This window comes from Macaca fascicularis, chromosome 3 (assembly GCF_037993035.2).
Source record: "Macaca fascicularis isolate 582-1 chromosome 3, T2T-MFA8v1.1".
Lineage (NCBI taxonomy): Eukaryota > Metazoa > Chordata > Mammalia > Primates > Cercopithecidae > Macaca > Macaca fascicularis.
In genome coordinates, this window is record NC_088377.1 from 149,506,049 (window position 1) to 149,523,711 (window position 17,663).

The 17,663-nt window shown below is 41.4% G+C and overlaps 1 protein-coding gene across 2 annotated transcripts in view; it reads right to left on the minus strand.

Moving 5' to 3' along the window:
* The window catches only part of LAMB1 (laminin subunit beta 1), an 89,384-nt gene that overhangs the window by 48,704 nt on the left and 23,017 nt on the right, over positions 1 to 17,663 (minus strand). For both annotated transcript variants that reach the window (XM_005550509.5, XM_074035803.1), the window contains exons 9-13: positions 15,837 to 15,957; positions 13,478 to 13,666; positions 13,027 to 13,206; positions 12,779 to 12,891; positions 4,755 to 4,834 (exon numbers count right to left, since the gene is read on the minus strand). In XM_005550509.5, coding sequence (XP_005550566.3) covers positions 4,755 to 4,834; positions 12,779 to 12,891; positions 13,027 to 13,206; positions 13,478 to 13,666; positions 15,837 to 15,957 — 683 coding nt within the window. The remainder of the gene's footprint in view (positions 1 to 4,754; positions 4,835 to 12,778; positions 12,892 to 13,026; positions 13,207 to 13,477; positions 13,667 to 15,836; positions 15,958 to 17,663) is intronic.

The window sequence follows — 17,663 nt, forward strand, 5'->3', positions numbered from 1 at the left end:
CTGTCTCCTGTGTTCAAGTAAAAATCACATCTGATAGAAATGGTACAGTTTAAAGTTTTATGTATTCTCTACAAATTTCTCTGTAAACTAGAGATTCAATTCATTAAATCAGTAAGGGACAATAAGGACATAAAATAAGTAAGGCCCTGTGTGAGGCAGAATAATGGACCCCAAAGATGTCCACATCCTCATCCCTGTTATCTGTGGGATGGTACCTCACATGGCAAAAGGGACTTTGCAGATGTGATTAAGGGAAGGATCTTGAGATGGAGAGACTATTGGATGATCTGGGTGGGCCCAATCTAATCACATAAATTCTTAAAAGTTGGAGAGGCAGGCACAGAAGTAACTGAGTCAGAGAGCTGTGCCATGAGAAGGATTTAACCTAGTGGTGGCTTTGAAGATGGAGAGAGGGGACCATGAGTCGAGGAATGTGGGTAGCTCTAGAGGCCAAGAATAACCCTTAGATGACAGCCAGCAAAAGAAGGGGAACCTGAGCCTATGACTGCAAGGAGCAGAATGCTGCCAACAACCCAAATGAGCTGGAAACAGATTCTCCTTTAGAGCCTTCAGAAAACATTGCAGCCCTACCAACATGGAGATTTTGGTCCAGTGAGACTGTATTTGACACATAGAACTGGAAAATAATAAACATATTGTTTTAAACAACCAAATTGTGGTCATTTGTTATGGCAGCAACAGAAAACTAATATAGGCCCTATGTCTTCTCAGTGGGTGAAGGCCAAGATTATTTCTTAAAAAAATAGATTTATGGCTGCGTGTGGTGGCTCATGCCTCTAATCCCAGCACTTTGGGAGGCCGAGGCAGGCAGATCATGAGGTCAGGAGATCCAGACCATTCTGGCTAACACGGTGAAACCCCGTCTCTACTAAAAATACAAAAAATTATCCTGGTGTGGTGGCAGATACCTGTAGTCCCAGCTACTTGGGAGCCTGAGGCAGGAGAATGGCATGAACCCGGGAGGCGGAGCTTGCAGTGAGCCGAGATGGTGCCACTGCACTCCAGCCTGGGCAACGGAGCGAGACTCCATCTCAAAAAAACAAAAAAACAAAAAAACACAAAACAGATTTATCATAAATATAGAAATTGACAACATATAAAAATTCCATTTCATTTAAATGGTGATGAATAGGGAAAATGGAATTTTAACCTTTCTCTATTACTAAGGAATTAGGCAGAAAAATATTAAAGCATAAAAAGCATCATTCATAATAACCAACCACAGTGTTCAGTCAGCACCATTCATTTTCTCAGGGTGGCATTCCTCCCCACCCCCAACTAGGACACTTCCTTTTCGGTAGGACCTATGTTCTATAATCCTGTTCTATCACGGTATAGTCATGTGTCACTTAATGATGGGGATATGTTCTGAGAAATGTGTTGTTAGACAATGTTGTTGTTGTGTGACCATCATAGAGTGTACCTACACAAACCTAGATGATATAGCTTACTACACACCCAGGCTGTATAGCATAGCCTATTGCTCCTAAGGTACAAACCTGTACAGCATATTACTGTATTGAATACCACAGGCAATTGTAACACAACGGCATGGATTTGTGTATTCAACCATATCAAAATGTAGAAAAGCTACAGTTAAAACACAGTATCTTATGGGACCACCATTGTATGTGTGGTCCATCCTTGACCGAAATGTTATTATGCAGTACACGATTATAATTAACAAAGGGTTAGCTATACCATAGTCATTCAATACAATGATAAAAATATCTACTAACTTCTGTTCTGGACTTGAAGCACAATAAATTTTAGTCCCTTATTTATTGAGCACCTGCCAGGTCCACCGTGCTGGGTGCCAAGTGAGATGCAAAAACAAAGACGACATTAATCCCTGTCCAAAGAGACCTTTTTAATACAACTATAAGAGCAACATAAATGTTAAAAGAGATGCAGAAGTATTGCATCAAGGGAGGGTTCGGGGCTTCAGCATGGTAAGTTCAAAAAAGAGGTGGAGTCAGGCATAGTGGCTCAAGCCTATAATCCCAGTACTTTGGGAGGTTGAGACAGGCAGATCACTTGAGGTCAGGAGTTCAAGACTAGCCTGACCAACATGGTGAAACGCCATCTCTACTAAAAATACAAAAATTAGCTGAGTGTTGTAGCTGGCACCTGTAGACCCAGCTACTCGGGAGGCTGAGGTGGGAAAACTGCTTGAACCCAGAAGGCGGAGGTTGTAGTCAGCTGAGATCACGCCACTGCACCCCAGTCTAGGTGACAAAGTGAGACTCTGCCTCAAAAAAAAAGGGGGGGGATGGGCTTCAAGTCAGATATGAAAACTCTACATTTCATTGTTAAAATAATTTTGAAGGATGCTGTAAAAATGTTTATATTTTTCAATGTTATTAAACATTTACAAGTAGCATTTACCTAGCAACCACTGCCAATTCTTTTTCATTAAAACAGGTAATCTACCAGGCAAAACTTCATTAACTTGGCTTCCGTTACATTATTTAAATTAATTAGGTCTTACTTTTTTGTTTTGAGATAGAGTCTTACTCTGTCGCCCAGGCTGGAGTATAATTGTGTGATCTCGGCTCACTGCAACCTCTGTTTTCCAGATTCAGGTGATTCTCCCTGCCTCAGCCTCCTGAGTAGCTGAGATTACAGGCAGGTGCCACCACACCTGGCTAATTTTTGTATTTTTAGTAGAGACGGGGTTTCACCATGTTGGCCAGGCTGGTCTCGAACTCCTGACCTCAGGTGATCTGGCCGCCTTGGCCTCCCAAAGTGCTAGGATTACAGGCGTGAGCCAACATGCCTGGCCACTTCTTTAGTTATTCCAAAGTTCAGGTTAGTTGTCAATGTAATAGACATGGATTATTAAACTTTTGTCATACTACCAAAAATCCATTCGGCTCACTGTATGACACATCTTAAAGCTTTTACCACTTCCGGTGATTTTTATGCTTAATTCTGTCCCTCACCAAAGTAACTCAGGAGTGTCTGGGATCACATTTAGAGATTGCCTCTCCTAACGAATACATATCTAGTTTTTAACATCTTAGAAATATTTTAATTTTCAATTCTTCTACTCAATCAGCATTTACTCAGTACCTACTGTGTATCCAAGGCAAAGCAAAGAAATATTATCAGGTAAAAGGTTTTGATGAGTGATTGCAACAAACCAATCATCCAGCAAATATTTCCCCAGTGGCATGTGTGCAGATCTCCCAGCAGAATCAGTGCTTCAGTTGCCTAAGGGGCTCCTTGGGGAAATTCCTCTTGAGGGAAAACAACTTTGAAAAGGATCACCATAAAGCACTCTGGAGTCACCAGACTAGAAGGCATGTTTAAATGTTCTTTTTTGCCCCTCCAGCAACGATTCTTAAAGATAGGGCATCCCATCAATCATGCTGGAAAGATCAGATGATTACCTGCTTTAAAGATCTTTACTAGATAATTTTGCTTCCCAAACTCTCTGGTTGAATACATTCTGGTTTTTATACATTTTTGCAGGCGAGATTAGAGAGCAGGCTAGGGCCTGTGCGTGGGTGGAGACAGACAGGAAGTGTGTGTGGAATAGAGAAAAAGAGGAAGGGAGTGTAGGAACAAAAATTACTTAGGGTTAAGAACCATAGGACATTCCTGAGTTTATGACATAATTTGGGGAACTGCATATGCCACTTTCATCTCATCAAGAAGGACTTTAGGAGTGATGACAGCTTTGAATTGAGGAGTCATTTACGAAAGGATTCAACATGTGTTCTGGGAGTCACAAAGGAAAGTCAGAAAAGTGATTCCACAAGCAGACAGCATTCTGTCTTCTTCCCTGCTTTTATGGAATTATCCTAGCTTCCTCGTCTCTGGAGGTTTTCTAAGAACAGAAATTCACACTGGATTTCAGAGGCTACATGCTGTACTGAGTCTATGGCACGACCTCGAACAGAACAAACCCAAATAAAGAGGACAAACACAACATGTTCTTGCTGCTGACAACCTCATTCCTTCCCAGCAGACTACTATGGTGTTGGGAAATAATTGGGAAAGAAAGTCTGTTTTTGAGTACATGAAGCTTGCTCAATGAATTCAGAGTGTTCTCTCTGGGAAGACTCAAGGTCACAGGGAGACATCTGTCTATTCTCTCAGCAGTCACTTACACTATCTGTTCCAGATGTTCTGACTCTGAGCCAGGAACAGAGACCAACATTCTCTTTGACTCGAAGGTGGTTAAACTCCCACAGATTTAACATCTTGCCAAATGTGTGTTCTGATAGCTTCTGGTGGAGCTTTATGCTTCATTTATTCAAGGAATACTAGCGTATTTAAGGAACTAAACATTATTTTATGTAATTTTCATTAATGGGTTTGGAAGTTGCAAAAAAAAAAAGAAAATGAAAAGATTCTCTACACAAATTAAAACAGGAGTCCATTTTCCATGTTTTTAGACTGTTGAAAAATAAAATGGTTGATGATAACAACTGTTGCTGGGGATGGGGGAGAAGGTACTTTTGTAACTGATAGGAAAATAGACTAGTTCAATATGTCTGGAACAATCTAACATTCTCTATTAAAATTAACAATACATATGTACTTTGACTTAGCAGTTCCATCACTGGGAATCTAGTCCATAGAGGTACCTACACACATTTATCAAGACATATAAAAATATATTTTGCATATCTTTTTGAGAAACAATTGAATGTCACTCATTCCTAGAAGTCACGACTTTCCTGGAAGGCTGAGGACAAGAGCATAGGTGGAGCTCCACTTACCTATTGTTTAACGCTCCCCCAAGGTCACAGTCACATGGTCGACATCCATCCAAATCATTGCTTAAGCCCCAGTGCTCTGGCTGCAGAACAGAACATGAAACATGTAACAATAGGTTTCTGTAATTATACAATAGATTCAGCAAGGAGCAAGTTAAATCGTGTTTCGGCTGTTCCATCAAATGCTCATTTTCATCATTAAAGCAGAAAGCCAACAAAAGGCAGCAGTATTCTGAAATGAAGAAACCTGAGCTGCAGGCACTGGAGTCAGAGAGCCGTCCACAATCACGTGATCATGCCAGGTCACAGCCTAGCTGCTTTGCCCTACAGATAACCTCCATTCGACAACTAATGAGAGCAAGCAGTAAAGATACCAACTTTCCTCATTAGAATTACTCTGGCTGTAAGAGAAGTATGGCAAGTGTTTGGCAGGCCTTTAAATTTGCCCTCAGTTCAGTCTGTCATAAATCCCATACAGAAAGCCCTCCAAGAATTTATGTGGAAATATAGCATACAGCTACGACTATTCTCACAACTGAGCGGTGAGGAAATCAAGTCTTTAGAGCACTAGAGATGGAAATAAAGAGAAATGGAACAGTATCTATATAGGGAAGAGGAGCTCTGTGCACTTCAAAAATGAGTATATAAAAACAGGTTCACCAATTTACTTTTTTTCTTTATTTTTTTGAGACCAAGTCTTGCTCTGTCACCCAGGCTGGAGTACAGTGGTGTGATCCCAGCTCACTACAACCTCTACCTCCTGGTTTCAAGCAATTTTCCTGCCTCAGCCTCCCGAGTAGCTGGGATTACAGGCATGTGCCACCACACCCAGCTAATTTTTGTATTTTTTTTAGTAGAGATAGGGTTTCACCATGTTGGCCAGGCTAGTCTCGAACTCCTGACCACAAGTGATCCACCTGTGTCAGCCTCCCAAAGTGCTGGGATTACAGGCATGAGCCACTATGCCTGGCCTATTTTATTTATGATTTTTAAAAATTTTAGAGATGGGCTCTTGCCATGTTGCCCAGGCTGGTCTCAAACTCCTGACCTCAAGCACTCCCCCTGCCTCGGCTACCCAAAGCACTGGGATTACAAGTATGAGCCACCACACCCGACCAGGCTCATCAATTTAAATTAGACTTCCAGAAATCTCCTTTAAGAATGTATTAGGATTATATATAAATATACATATTTAATGGTCATAATAATTTGGGGCTAGTGAATCCTCCCTAAATGAGAAAGTATAACAATGTTATTAAAAATACAAATTTCTAAAAACTTATCTCATAATTTTCCTACTCAGAATTATTACAGTGAACTTTTTGGTGTATTTCCTTCCAGATTTTGTTTTCCTTGATGAATTTTATTTCCTACATAATCAAGACACTATTCACATCTGTGTTTTCTTGTTTTTAAATATAGCAAGCAGCATGAGCATTTCCTGATGTTATTGTCATTTTCAGTGGCAACCAAATATTACATTGTATAGAAGTCCCCACACTTACTTAACTATTTTTCCACTGTTGTTTCCAAGTCTTCTGCTATGATTAATAAAAGATGCAATGAGTCTTCTGGTGAATAAATCTTTGTCCAATTTTCTGATTATTTCATTAGAATAAAGTGGGATTACTGGGTCAAAGGGTACGCACATTTCTATAAGCTACTGATACATATCTCCAAAATGCTTTTCACACAAGTACAAACCAATGTGGATTCCCATCAGCAGCCAAGAAGTACCAATACCTCATGATGTCCTAATAGTAAGCATTCCCATTTTTAAAAACTTGTGTTAATTGTGTCTATAAAAGCGGTATTTTATTGTGGCTTTACTTTACACTTCTAACAGTGATGGTGAACATCTTGTCAAATTATCCATTAGTAATTCCTATTGTGTGAATTGTCTACTCATGTCTTTTAACATGTACATGTGAGGGTGATGGTAGACTCTACAATGGCAAAAAGCCTTCTCTATTAAAACATGTCATCCTCGAAGATCTGGTTCCAAGATGGCCGAATAGGAACAGTTCCAGTCTACAACTCCCAGCGTGAGCAATGCAGAGACGGGTGATTTCTGCATTTCCAACTGAGGTACTGGGTTCATATCACTGGGGCTTGTTGGACAGTGGGTGCAGCCCACAGAGTATGAGCCGAAGCAGGGCGGGGCATCTTCTCACCTGGGAAGCACAAGGGGTTGGGGAATTCCCTTTCCTAGCCAAGGGAAACCGTGACAGAAGGTACCTGGAAAATCGGGACACTCCCACCTTAATACTGTGCTTTTCCAACGGTCTTAGCAAATGGCACACCAGGAGATTATATCCGGCACCTGGCTTGGAGAGTCCCACGCCCATGGAGCCTTGCTCACTGCTAGCATAGCAGTCTGAGATAGAACTGCAAGGCGGCAGCAAGGCTGGGGGAGGGGTGTCCGCCATTGCTGAGGCTTGAGTAGGTAAGCAAAGCCCACCGCAGCTCAAGGAGGTCTGCCTGCCTCTGTAGACTCCACCTCTGGGGGCAGGGCGTAGCTGAACAAAAGGCAGCAGAAATCTGCCGACTTAAACATCCTTGTCTGACAGCTTTGAAGAGAACAGTGGTTCTCCCAGCATGGAGTTTGAGATCTGAGAATGCACAGACTGTCTCCTCAAGTGGGTCCCTGACCCCTGAGTAGCCTAACTGGGAGACACCTCCCAGTAGGGGCTGACTGATACCTCATACAGCCGGGTGCCCCTCTGAGACAAAGCTTCCAGAGAAATCTTCAGGCAGCAACATTTGCTATTCTGCAGCCTCCGCTGGTGATACCCAGGCAAACAGGGTCTGAAGTGGACCTCCAGCAAACTCCAGCAGACCTGCAGCTGAGGGTCCTGACTGTTAAAAGGAAAACTAATGAACAGAAAGGACATCCACACCAAAACCTCATCTGTATGTCACCATCATCAAAGACGAAAGGTAGATAAAAAAATGGGGAGAAACCAGAGCAGAAAAGCTGAAAATTCTAAAAATCAGAGTGCCTCTTCTTCTCTAAAGGAACGCAGCTCCTCGCCAGCAACGGAACAAAGCTGGACAGAGAATGACTTTGACGAGTTGACAGAAGTAGGCCTCAGAAGGTCGGTAATAACAAACTTCTCCGAGCTAAAGGAGGATGTTTGAATCCATCGCAAAGAAGCTAAAAACCTTGAGAAAAGATTAGATGAATGGTTAACTAGAATAAACAGCGCGGAGAAGACCTTAAATGACATGATGGAGCTGAAAACCATGGCACGAGAACTACGTGACGCATGCACAAGCTTCAGCAGCTGATTCGATCAAGTGGAAGAAAGGATATCAGTGACTGAAGATCAAATGAATGAAATGAAGCGATCAAATGAGGAAAAAGAGTAAAAAGAAATGAACAAAGCCTCCAAGAAATATGGGACTATGTGAAAAGACCAAATCTACATTTGATTGGTGTACCTGAAAGTGATGGGGAGAATGGAACCAAGTTGGAAAACACTCTTCAGGATTTATCCAGGAGAACTTCCCCAACCTAGTAAGGCAGGCCAACATTCAAATTCAGGAAATACAGACAACACCACAGAGATACTCCTCGAGAAAAGCAACTCCAAGACACATAATTGTCAGATTCACCAAAGTTGAAATGAAGGAAAAAACGTTCAGGGCAGCCAGAGAGAAAGGTTGGGTTACCCACAAAGGGAACCCCATCAGACTAACAGCAGATCTCTCGGCAGAACTCTACAAGCCAGAAGAGAGTGGGGGCTAATATTCAACATTCTTAAAGAAAAGAATTTTCAACCCAGAATTTCATATCCAGCGAAACTAAGCTTCACAGGTGAAGGAGAAATAAAATCCTTTACAGACAAGCAAATGCTGAGAGATTATGTCACCACTAGGCCTGCCTTACAAGAGCTCCTGAAGGAGGCACTAAACATGGAAAGGAACAACCGGTACCAGCCACTGAGAAAACATGACAAATTGTAAAGGCCATTGATGCTAGGAACAAACTGCATCAACTAACAAGCAAAATAACCAGCTAACATCATAATGACAGGATCAAATTCACACATAACAATATTAACCTTAAATGTAAATGGGCTAAATGCTCCAGTTAAAAGACACAGACTGGCAAATTGGATAAAGTCAGGACCCATCAGTGTGCTGTATTCAGGAGACCCATCTCATGTGCAGAGATACACATAGGTTCAAAATAAAGGGACGGAAGAAGATCTACCAAGCAAATGGAAAACAAAAAAAAAAGCAGGGGTTGCAATCCTAGTCTCTGATAAAACAGACTTTAAACTAACAAAGATCAAAAGAGACAAAGAAGGCCATTACATAATGGTAAAGGGATCATTTCACCAAGAAAAGCTAACTATGCTAAATATATATGCACCCAATACAGGAGCACCCAGATTCATAAAGCAAGTCCTTAGAGACCTACAAAGAGACTTAGACTCCCACCAAATAATAATGGGAGATTTTAACACCCCACTGTCAACATTAGACAGATCAACTAGACAGAAAGTTAACAACGATATCCAGGAATTGAACTCAGCTCTGCATCAAGCAGCCCTAATAGACATCTACAGAACTCTCCACCCCAAATCAACAGAATATACATTCTTCTCAGCACCACATCGCACTTATTCCAAAATTGAACACATAGTTGGAAGTACAGCACTCCTCAGCAAATGTAAAAGAACAGAAATTATAACAAACTGTCTCTCAGACCACAGTGCAATCAAACTAGAACTCGGGACTAAGAAACTCAATCAAAACCGCTCAACTACATGGAAACTGAACAACCTGCTCCTGAATGACTACTGTGTAAATAACCAAATGAAGGCAGAAATAAAGATGTTCTTTGAAACCAATGAGAACAAAGACAGAACATACCAGAATCTCTGGGACACATGTAAAGCAGTGTATAGAGGGAAACTTATAACACTAAATGCCCACAAGAGAAAGCAGGAAAGATCTAAAATCGACACCCAAACATCACAATTAAAAGAACTAGAGAAGCAAGAGCAAACACATTCAAAAGCTAGCAGAAGGCAAGAAACAACTAAGATAATCAGAGCAGAACTGAAGAAGATACAGACACCAAAAAACCCTTCAAAAAATCAATGAATCCAGGAGCTGGTTTTTTGAAAAGATCAACAAAATTGATAGACTGCTAGCAAGACTAATAAAGAAGAAAAGAGAAAAGAATGAAATAGATGCAATAAAAAGTGATAAAGGGGATATCACCACCGACCCCACAGAAATACAAACTACCATCAGAGAATACTATAAACACCTCTATGCACATAAACTAGAAAATCTAGAAGAAATGGATAAATTCCTGGACACATACACTCTCCCAAGACTAAACCAGGAAGGAGTTGAATCCCTGAATAGACCAATAGCAGGCTCTGAAATTGAGGCAATAATTAATAGCCTACCAACGAAAAAATCCAGGACCAGATGGATTCACAGCCGAATTCTACCAGAGGTACAAAGAGGAGCTGGTACCATTCCTTCTGAAACTATTCCAATCAATAGAAAAAGAGGGAATCCTCCCTAACTCATTTTATGAGGCCAGCATCATCCTGATACAAAAGCCTGACAGACACACAACAAAAAAAGGAGAATTTTAGACCAATATCCCTGATGAACATTGATGCGAGAATCCTCAATAAAATACTGGCAAACTGAATTCAACAGCATATCAAAAAGCAAATCAATAAACGTAATCCATCGTACAAACAGAACCAAAGACAAACACCACATGATTATCTCAATAGATGCAGAAAAGGCCTTTGACAAAATTCAACAGCCCCTCATGCTAAAAACTCTCAATAAACTAGATATTGATGGGATGTTTCTCAAAATAATAAGAGCGATTTATGACAAACCCACAGCCAATATCATACTGAACGGGCAAAAACTGGAAGCATTCCCTTTGAAAACTGGCACAAGACAGGGATGCCTTCTCTCACCACTCCTATTCAATGCAGTGTTGGAAGTTTTGGCTAGGGCAATCAGGCAGGAGAAAGAAATAAAAGGTATTCAATTAGGAAAAGAAGAAGTCAAATTGTCCCTGTTTGCAGATGACATGATTGTATATTTAGAAAACCCCATCGTCCCAACCTAAAATCTCCTTAAGCTGATAAGCAACTTCAGCAAAGTCTCCGTATACAAAAATCAATGTGCAAAAATCACAAACATTCCTATACACCAGTAACAGACAAACAGAGGCAAAATCGTGAGTGAACTCCCATTCACTATTGCTTCAAAGAGAATAAAATACCTAGGAATCCAACTTACAAAGGATGTGAAGGACCTCTTCAAGGAGAACTACAAACCACTGCTCAACAAAATAAGAGGACACAAACAAATGGCAGAACATTCCATGCCCAAGGTAATTTATAGATTCAATGCCATCCCCATCAAGCTACCAATGACTTTCTTCACAGAATTGGAAAAAACTACTTTAAAGTTCATATGGAACCAAAAAAGAGCCCACATTGCCAAGACAATCCTAAGCCAAAAGAACAAAGCTGGAGGCATCATGCTGCCTGACTTCAAACTATACTACAAGGCTACAGTAACCAAAACAGCAAAGTACTGGTACCAAAACCGAAATATAGACCAATGGAACAGAACAGAACCCTCAGAAATACCACACATCTACAAGCATCTGATCTTTGACAAACCTGACAAAAACAAGAAATGGAGAACGGATTCCCTATTTAATAAATGGTGCTGGGAAAACTGGCTAGCCATATGTAGAAAGCTGAAACTGGATCCCTTCCTTACACCTTATATAAAAATTAATTCAAGATGGATTAAAGACTTAAATGTAAGACTTAAATCCATAAAAACCCTGGAAGAAAACCTAGGCAATACCACTGGGGACATAGGCATAGGCAAGGACTTCATGACTAAAACACCAAAAGCAATGCCAACAAAAGCCAAAATTGACAAATGGGATCTAATTAAACTAAAGAGATTCTGCACAACGAAAGAAACTACCATCAGAGTGAGCAGGCAAACTACAGAATGGGAGAAAATTTTTTAAATCTACCCGTCTGACAAAGGGCTAATATCCAGAATCTACAAAAAACAAACAAATTTACAAGAAAAAAAAAAAAACAACCCCATCAAAAAGTGGGCAAAGGACACGAACACTTCTCAAAAGAAGACATTTATGCAGCCAACAGACACATGAAAAAATGCTCATCATCACTGGCCATCAGAGAAATGCAAATCAAAACCACAATGAGATACCATCTCACACCAGTTAGAATGGCGATCATTAAAAAGTCATGAACCAACAGGTGCTGGAGAGGATGTGGAGAAATAGGAACACTTTTACACTGTTGGTGGGAGTGTAAATTAGTTCAACCATTGTGGAAGACAATGTGGTGATTCCTCAAGGATCTAGAACTAGAAATACCATTTGACCCAGCCATCCCATTACTGGGTATATACCCAAAGGATTATAAATCATGCTGCTATAAAGACACATGCACACGTATGTTTATTGTGGCACTATTCACAATAGCAAAGACTTGGAGCCAAACCAAATGTCCATCAATGACAGACTGGATTAAGAAAATGTGGCACATATACACCATGTAATTCTATGCAGCCATAAAAAAGGATGAGTTCATGTCCTTTGTAGGGACATGGATGAAGCTGGAAATCATCATTCTGAGCAAACTATCCCAAGGACAGAAAACCAAACACTGCACGTTCTCACTCCTAGGTGGGAATTGAACAATGAGAACACTTGGACACAGGGTGGGGAACATCACACACCGGGGTCTGTCGTGGGGTGGGGGGAGTGGGAGGGATAGCATTAGGAGAAATACCTAATGTAAATGACGAGTTAATGGGTGCAGCACACCAACATGGCACATGTATACCTATGTAACAAACCTGCATGTTGTGTACATGTACCCTAGAAGTTAAAGTATATTAAAAATAAAAATAAAAAATAAAACATGTCATTCTCACAAACTACCCATCCCATGTAATGAGGATTTACTTACCAGGCACTGGTCACAATGCTGTCCTGTCACCAGACGCTTGCAGTAGCAGTGACCTGTCTCGGAATCACAAGGATTCCCTCCAGGAATCGTTCCCAGAGGATTGCAAGCACAAGCTGTATTAAAACAAAATGAAGTGGAGAAACACAGACCACATGAGTTTCAAATAATAATCTGGCTTTAGAATTACAAAGTAAAATGGGAATCCCAAAGACAAGAAAACTCCCAAACTTTTTAGCAAAGAGACTTACATTTACAACCAAATGGATCTTCACCACTTAAATCATAGAAGCCTTCTTTGCAAACATCACAATGTTCTCCTTCCACATGTAATTTGCACCGACACTGGCCAGCAATGAGACCAGTAGAAAAATCAGTATAGCTGTCACAAATTCCCTCATTTTGAGAGCCAGCTGGGTCACATGTACATCCTGAGAAGAATGCAAAGCACCAGGTTAAAATCAGAAGGAAACTCAATGTATCTTTGTATAAATACATAGATTCCCTTCAAACCTCTAAACCTCACAAAAGTCGACTAAAAGCAGCACAACTACCAAGTGAATTCCACTCCCAGCATCTTCGACTGCAACTACAATAACAATGTTGGTTTTGCTGCTCATACTATGAGCTCTGAGACTACAGACTATTCAATTTGGAAGGCAATCTGAAGTAGGTCCCACATAGTGACATTTCCCAACATACGTTCACAGAAATTAGGATCTCGGATGTCCCTCTCTGGGTGCTGGTAGTAAAACGGCTTGCATTGCTCACAGTTGCGCCCCATGGTGTTGTGCTGACAGTCATCACACACGCCTCCGCTGACGTTCCCCGTGGCCAGGTAAACAGCCATGTCAAAGTGACATGAGCTGGAATGTTCATTGCAGTTACATTCTGTGTGACAAGAGCAACATCAAGAAAAGCCTTTTAAATCTATGGACCAATGGAGGATGGGGGTGGCAGGAAGGAATATCATTTAGGAAACCAGGGACTAAGTTCAGACAAAATGGCAGTCAACAGGCAGGACTCCTGGGGAAAAAGGACGCATCCACTGATGACACTGTTTAAACCCTAAAGTAGATGAAAAACCTCAAAAATGTGAGCTTTATGAAATAAACAGTTGTCTGACCTCTGTGGAAGAGAATGGGCTATGAAAAATGTAAACCTCTAAGGGAAAGTCCCTTTGGACGTGTATGACAGAGGATGGCTGCCGTCCCACTGAGGGCGCATTCTGGTCCACTCGGGGTGGGACTGGATGGAAGGACACTGCAGCAAGGGACTTTCCAGATGCTGTGCTGCTAGGAAAGCCTGTCCACGGGCTCCGTGCTTCGAGGACCGTGAGGCCTGAGGATGGAGTCCCTCCTCTGTATTCCCATATTCCCACCACCACCACACCAGGCCAGAACACAGTGAGAAGGAAGGTCTATTTAACAGCCAGCTAGCTGGCCTCCCTGGGTGCAGCACTGCCCTCTGTGAGCCCATTCGGGAGTCATCTTGGCACCACCCAGCTTTAATCATCTTGCTTTCAGGTTTAACAATCCCATTCTTGTCTTTGCACAGGGAAGCTTGACTCAGCCTGGCCCTCCTGGGGCTCTGCACTCCAGCCTCCCACCTTGCCTGTCTCCCCCTGCAACACAACAGCCTGCAGAAGAGGGACTGTGTCTTATCTACTCACATCCTTGGTACCCAACAGAGTACTGCTCTCAATACACTGGTTGAACTAAACCTTGGAGTAATCCTTCCCAGCATAGACTCTGTGATGGTTTCAAGAATGTCCTTGCGACCTTGTGCTTCATGTTGTTGTTCTCACCTGAACTCCCTTCCACCTGCCTTCTTCTTTTTTCCTTTTCTTTCCTCTCCTTCCTCCCCTCCCCCTCCCCCCTCTTCCTTCCTCTCTTCCCTCCCTCCTCCCTCCCTCCCTTCCTTCCTTCTTTTCTTTCTTCCTTCTCCAAGTTAAGTATCCATCAAGGGCCATCTGGGTTTTACCTACAAAGCCTTGACCACTCCAGCTCTCACTGGTTGCTGAACTTCTCAAATAGTCCTTCTCAGTGGGGGCAAAGGCAGAGCTGCTCTTCAAGGGGAGGACATGTATCAGAATCACTGTGTGTGGAGTAGGGAGGGGCAGTGGTGTTGCTGGCTACACCTCCACCCAGATTAAACCCCTGAGATGGATGGAGGGAGGTATGCCAGAGGTCGCAGCTGGGCTGGCACAGAAACAGGGTCGAAAACACTACTCCATATCTCTTAGACCTTCATCAGCTACCATGCCATATTTTTCTTTCATTTTCTCTCATGGTCATCTTGTCTTAAAAACAGGTACAAATGAAGTCCTGGTGTGGTGGCTCACACTTGTAATCCCAGCATTTGGGAGGCCCAGGTGGGTGGATCATTTGAGGTCAGGAGTTCAAGACCGGCCTGACCAACATGATGAAACCCCTTCTCTACTAAAAATACAAAACAAATTAGCAGGGCATGGTGGCACGCGCCTGTAATCTCAGCTCCTCCAGGAGAATCGCTTGAACCCGGGAGGCAGAGGTTGCAGTGAGCCGACCGTGCCACTGCACTCCAGCCTAGGCAACAAAAACAAACAAACAAATGAAAAAAAAACAAAAACAAAAAAACCAGGTACAATGTCAAGGACAGCACCTCAGTTTTCTACTGTAGCTGCCAAACTACTCAGGTCAGTGTTAAACACGTAGGAGCTGCTTAGTAAATATTAATTATTTAACTGAATGCATATTGTTGGTTGTCTAGGAGTATCAGGGTGAAGCTGGAAAAAAGACAGTAACTTTTCTTCCCTCTGCATAACAGTATACTGTTACAGTACCTCTAATTAGGAAATGGATACTAGAGACTGAATAGATTTAAAATGTCCCATCATACCCGTAGTCCTAGCTACTTGGGAGGTTGAGGCAGGAAAATAGCATGAACCCGGAAGAGGGAGCTTGCAGTGAGCGGAGATAGTGCCACTGCACTCCAGCCAGGGTGACAGAGAGAGACTCCATCTTAAAAAAAAAAAAAAAAGAAAAAGAAAAAAAAAAATGTTCCTTCATCAGAGACTTACTTTTACAGGCGTTGCTATTTCGGCCTTCAGCAGGTCTCCAAGGTAAATCATGGTAGAAATCCATGCAGAGTTCACAATTTAAGCCCTTAGTGTTATGCCTGCACATGCAGTGTCCATGAACCTTGAAAGTTATAAAAACAGGAGAGAGCAAAGGAAGAGATGTATGAATAGCCACATTTCTCCATAATCAATTGAAAGTTTAAAACCCTTTTTCGTACTAATCTCTAGCTCACCACAGAAAAGGGTTGTTTTTATTTTCTCCCTCCCTGCAGTGAGTTGTCTGTCTTGTTGATGGCTACATGCCCCATTTCTAGAATGTTCCTATTACATAGTGGATGCACAAGAAGTATTTTATTATCTATGAAAAGAACCCAGATGAACAAAATTAGTTACTTAAGATCAAAAAAAAGAAAAAAAGAAAAAAAGTAGTTACTTAAGAGGTTTTTTAAAAAAAACCTATTGTCATAGAAATCTACAAAAGTTATAATGTAGAGCTAAATGCATACATACTACCTGGAAACCAATTTATATTACTGCACGATTTACCAATAAGCCAAATAACCATTTATTTTAAAAGGTTTTTATTAGCTAGCTTATTTTAGTTTCTTTTACTTCAGGCATAGCACTTAAATTTTTCTTTGAATGACAGTAAAATTTAAAAAAGTAATCATTTATCACACTTATATTTATTTTTTCCTTTTTCCTTTTTACATAAGGAGATATAAGATCTTGAAAAAGAAATATATTAATTTGCTTGATGAAGGGCCCATGATATACGATTTTGCCTGTGTCACTGTAAGGCATACTTACCACCCTTGAGGCATATAAATGATAAATGAATTATGGCTTTTTGGTTCACTAAATATGCATGTATATGGGCATCTCACCTTCACAAGAGTTTCTACAGAATGGAATTCAGGAACAGGACAGACAGGTCCCTCCTGGACCCACCTTGGTGGGAATGCAGTTAGCAGAAGACTAAAGTCCTGTTATTACCAGGTAGTTTTACATAAACTGAAAACCAGTTCCAAAGCACATACCATAAGACCCTATTGTGTCTGAATCAACAGCACATGTTGTGAGACCCATGACAGTAACAGGACATTAGCTACAGAGCTGATTTGTTATGCTGTAAAGGGAGTATAATCTACCTAGCAGTCTCTGAAAGACCAATAAGATTAGAGAAATACCTCCCTCCCCTTCAGGCTCTGTCAAAAATTCAACTTTTGTTATGCAACAAAAGTTCTAACTGGAGTAAGGGGAAGGCAGAAGTTTTTAAAGGGCTGAATACACTCAGTCCTGTACCTTCTCTGAAAAGGACTAACAATCTTTGAAAAGGCAACAGCAGGTAAGCATAGCCTTCATGAGGCGAGGCCACAGCTTAGTGAAAGGAACCCTGGGGCACAGTGAGGAGAGGCTTGAGCTCCCACCTGCTGCTCATTTACTTAGGGCTCTCTAGTAAATTACTTAATCCTCGGGCTCCTCTATCACCAATAGTTGGTCTAGGTGATCTCATAAATCCCATCTGGCTTTAAAATCCTCTAGGTCTATAAGAATTCTTCTAGATACTAGTAGAATACTTTAAACACATCTATCCATTTGGCAAATCACCCGAATCCCAAATTTCAAAATGTATGTAAGTTGCAAACGTGGCATAAAAGTGGGAAAAGAATGGAATTAAGAGGAAAAGAGAGAAAGAAATCAACTCCATTTGATCTCTAAAATGATATCCCATGGGTGTGGGTTAAAATTTTCCAGCTGTAGGCAGGGCACATTGGCTCACGTCTGTAATCCCAGCACTTTGGGAGGCCGAGGTGGGTGGATCAC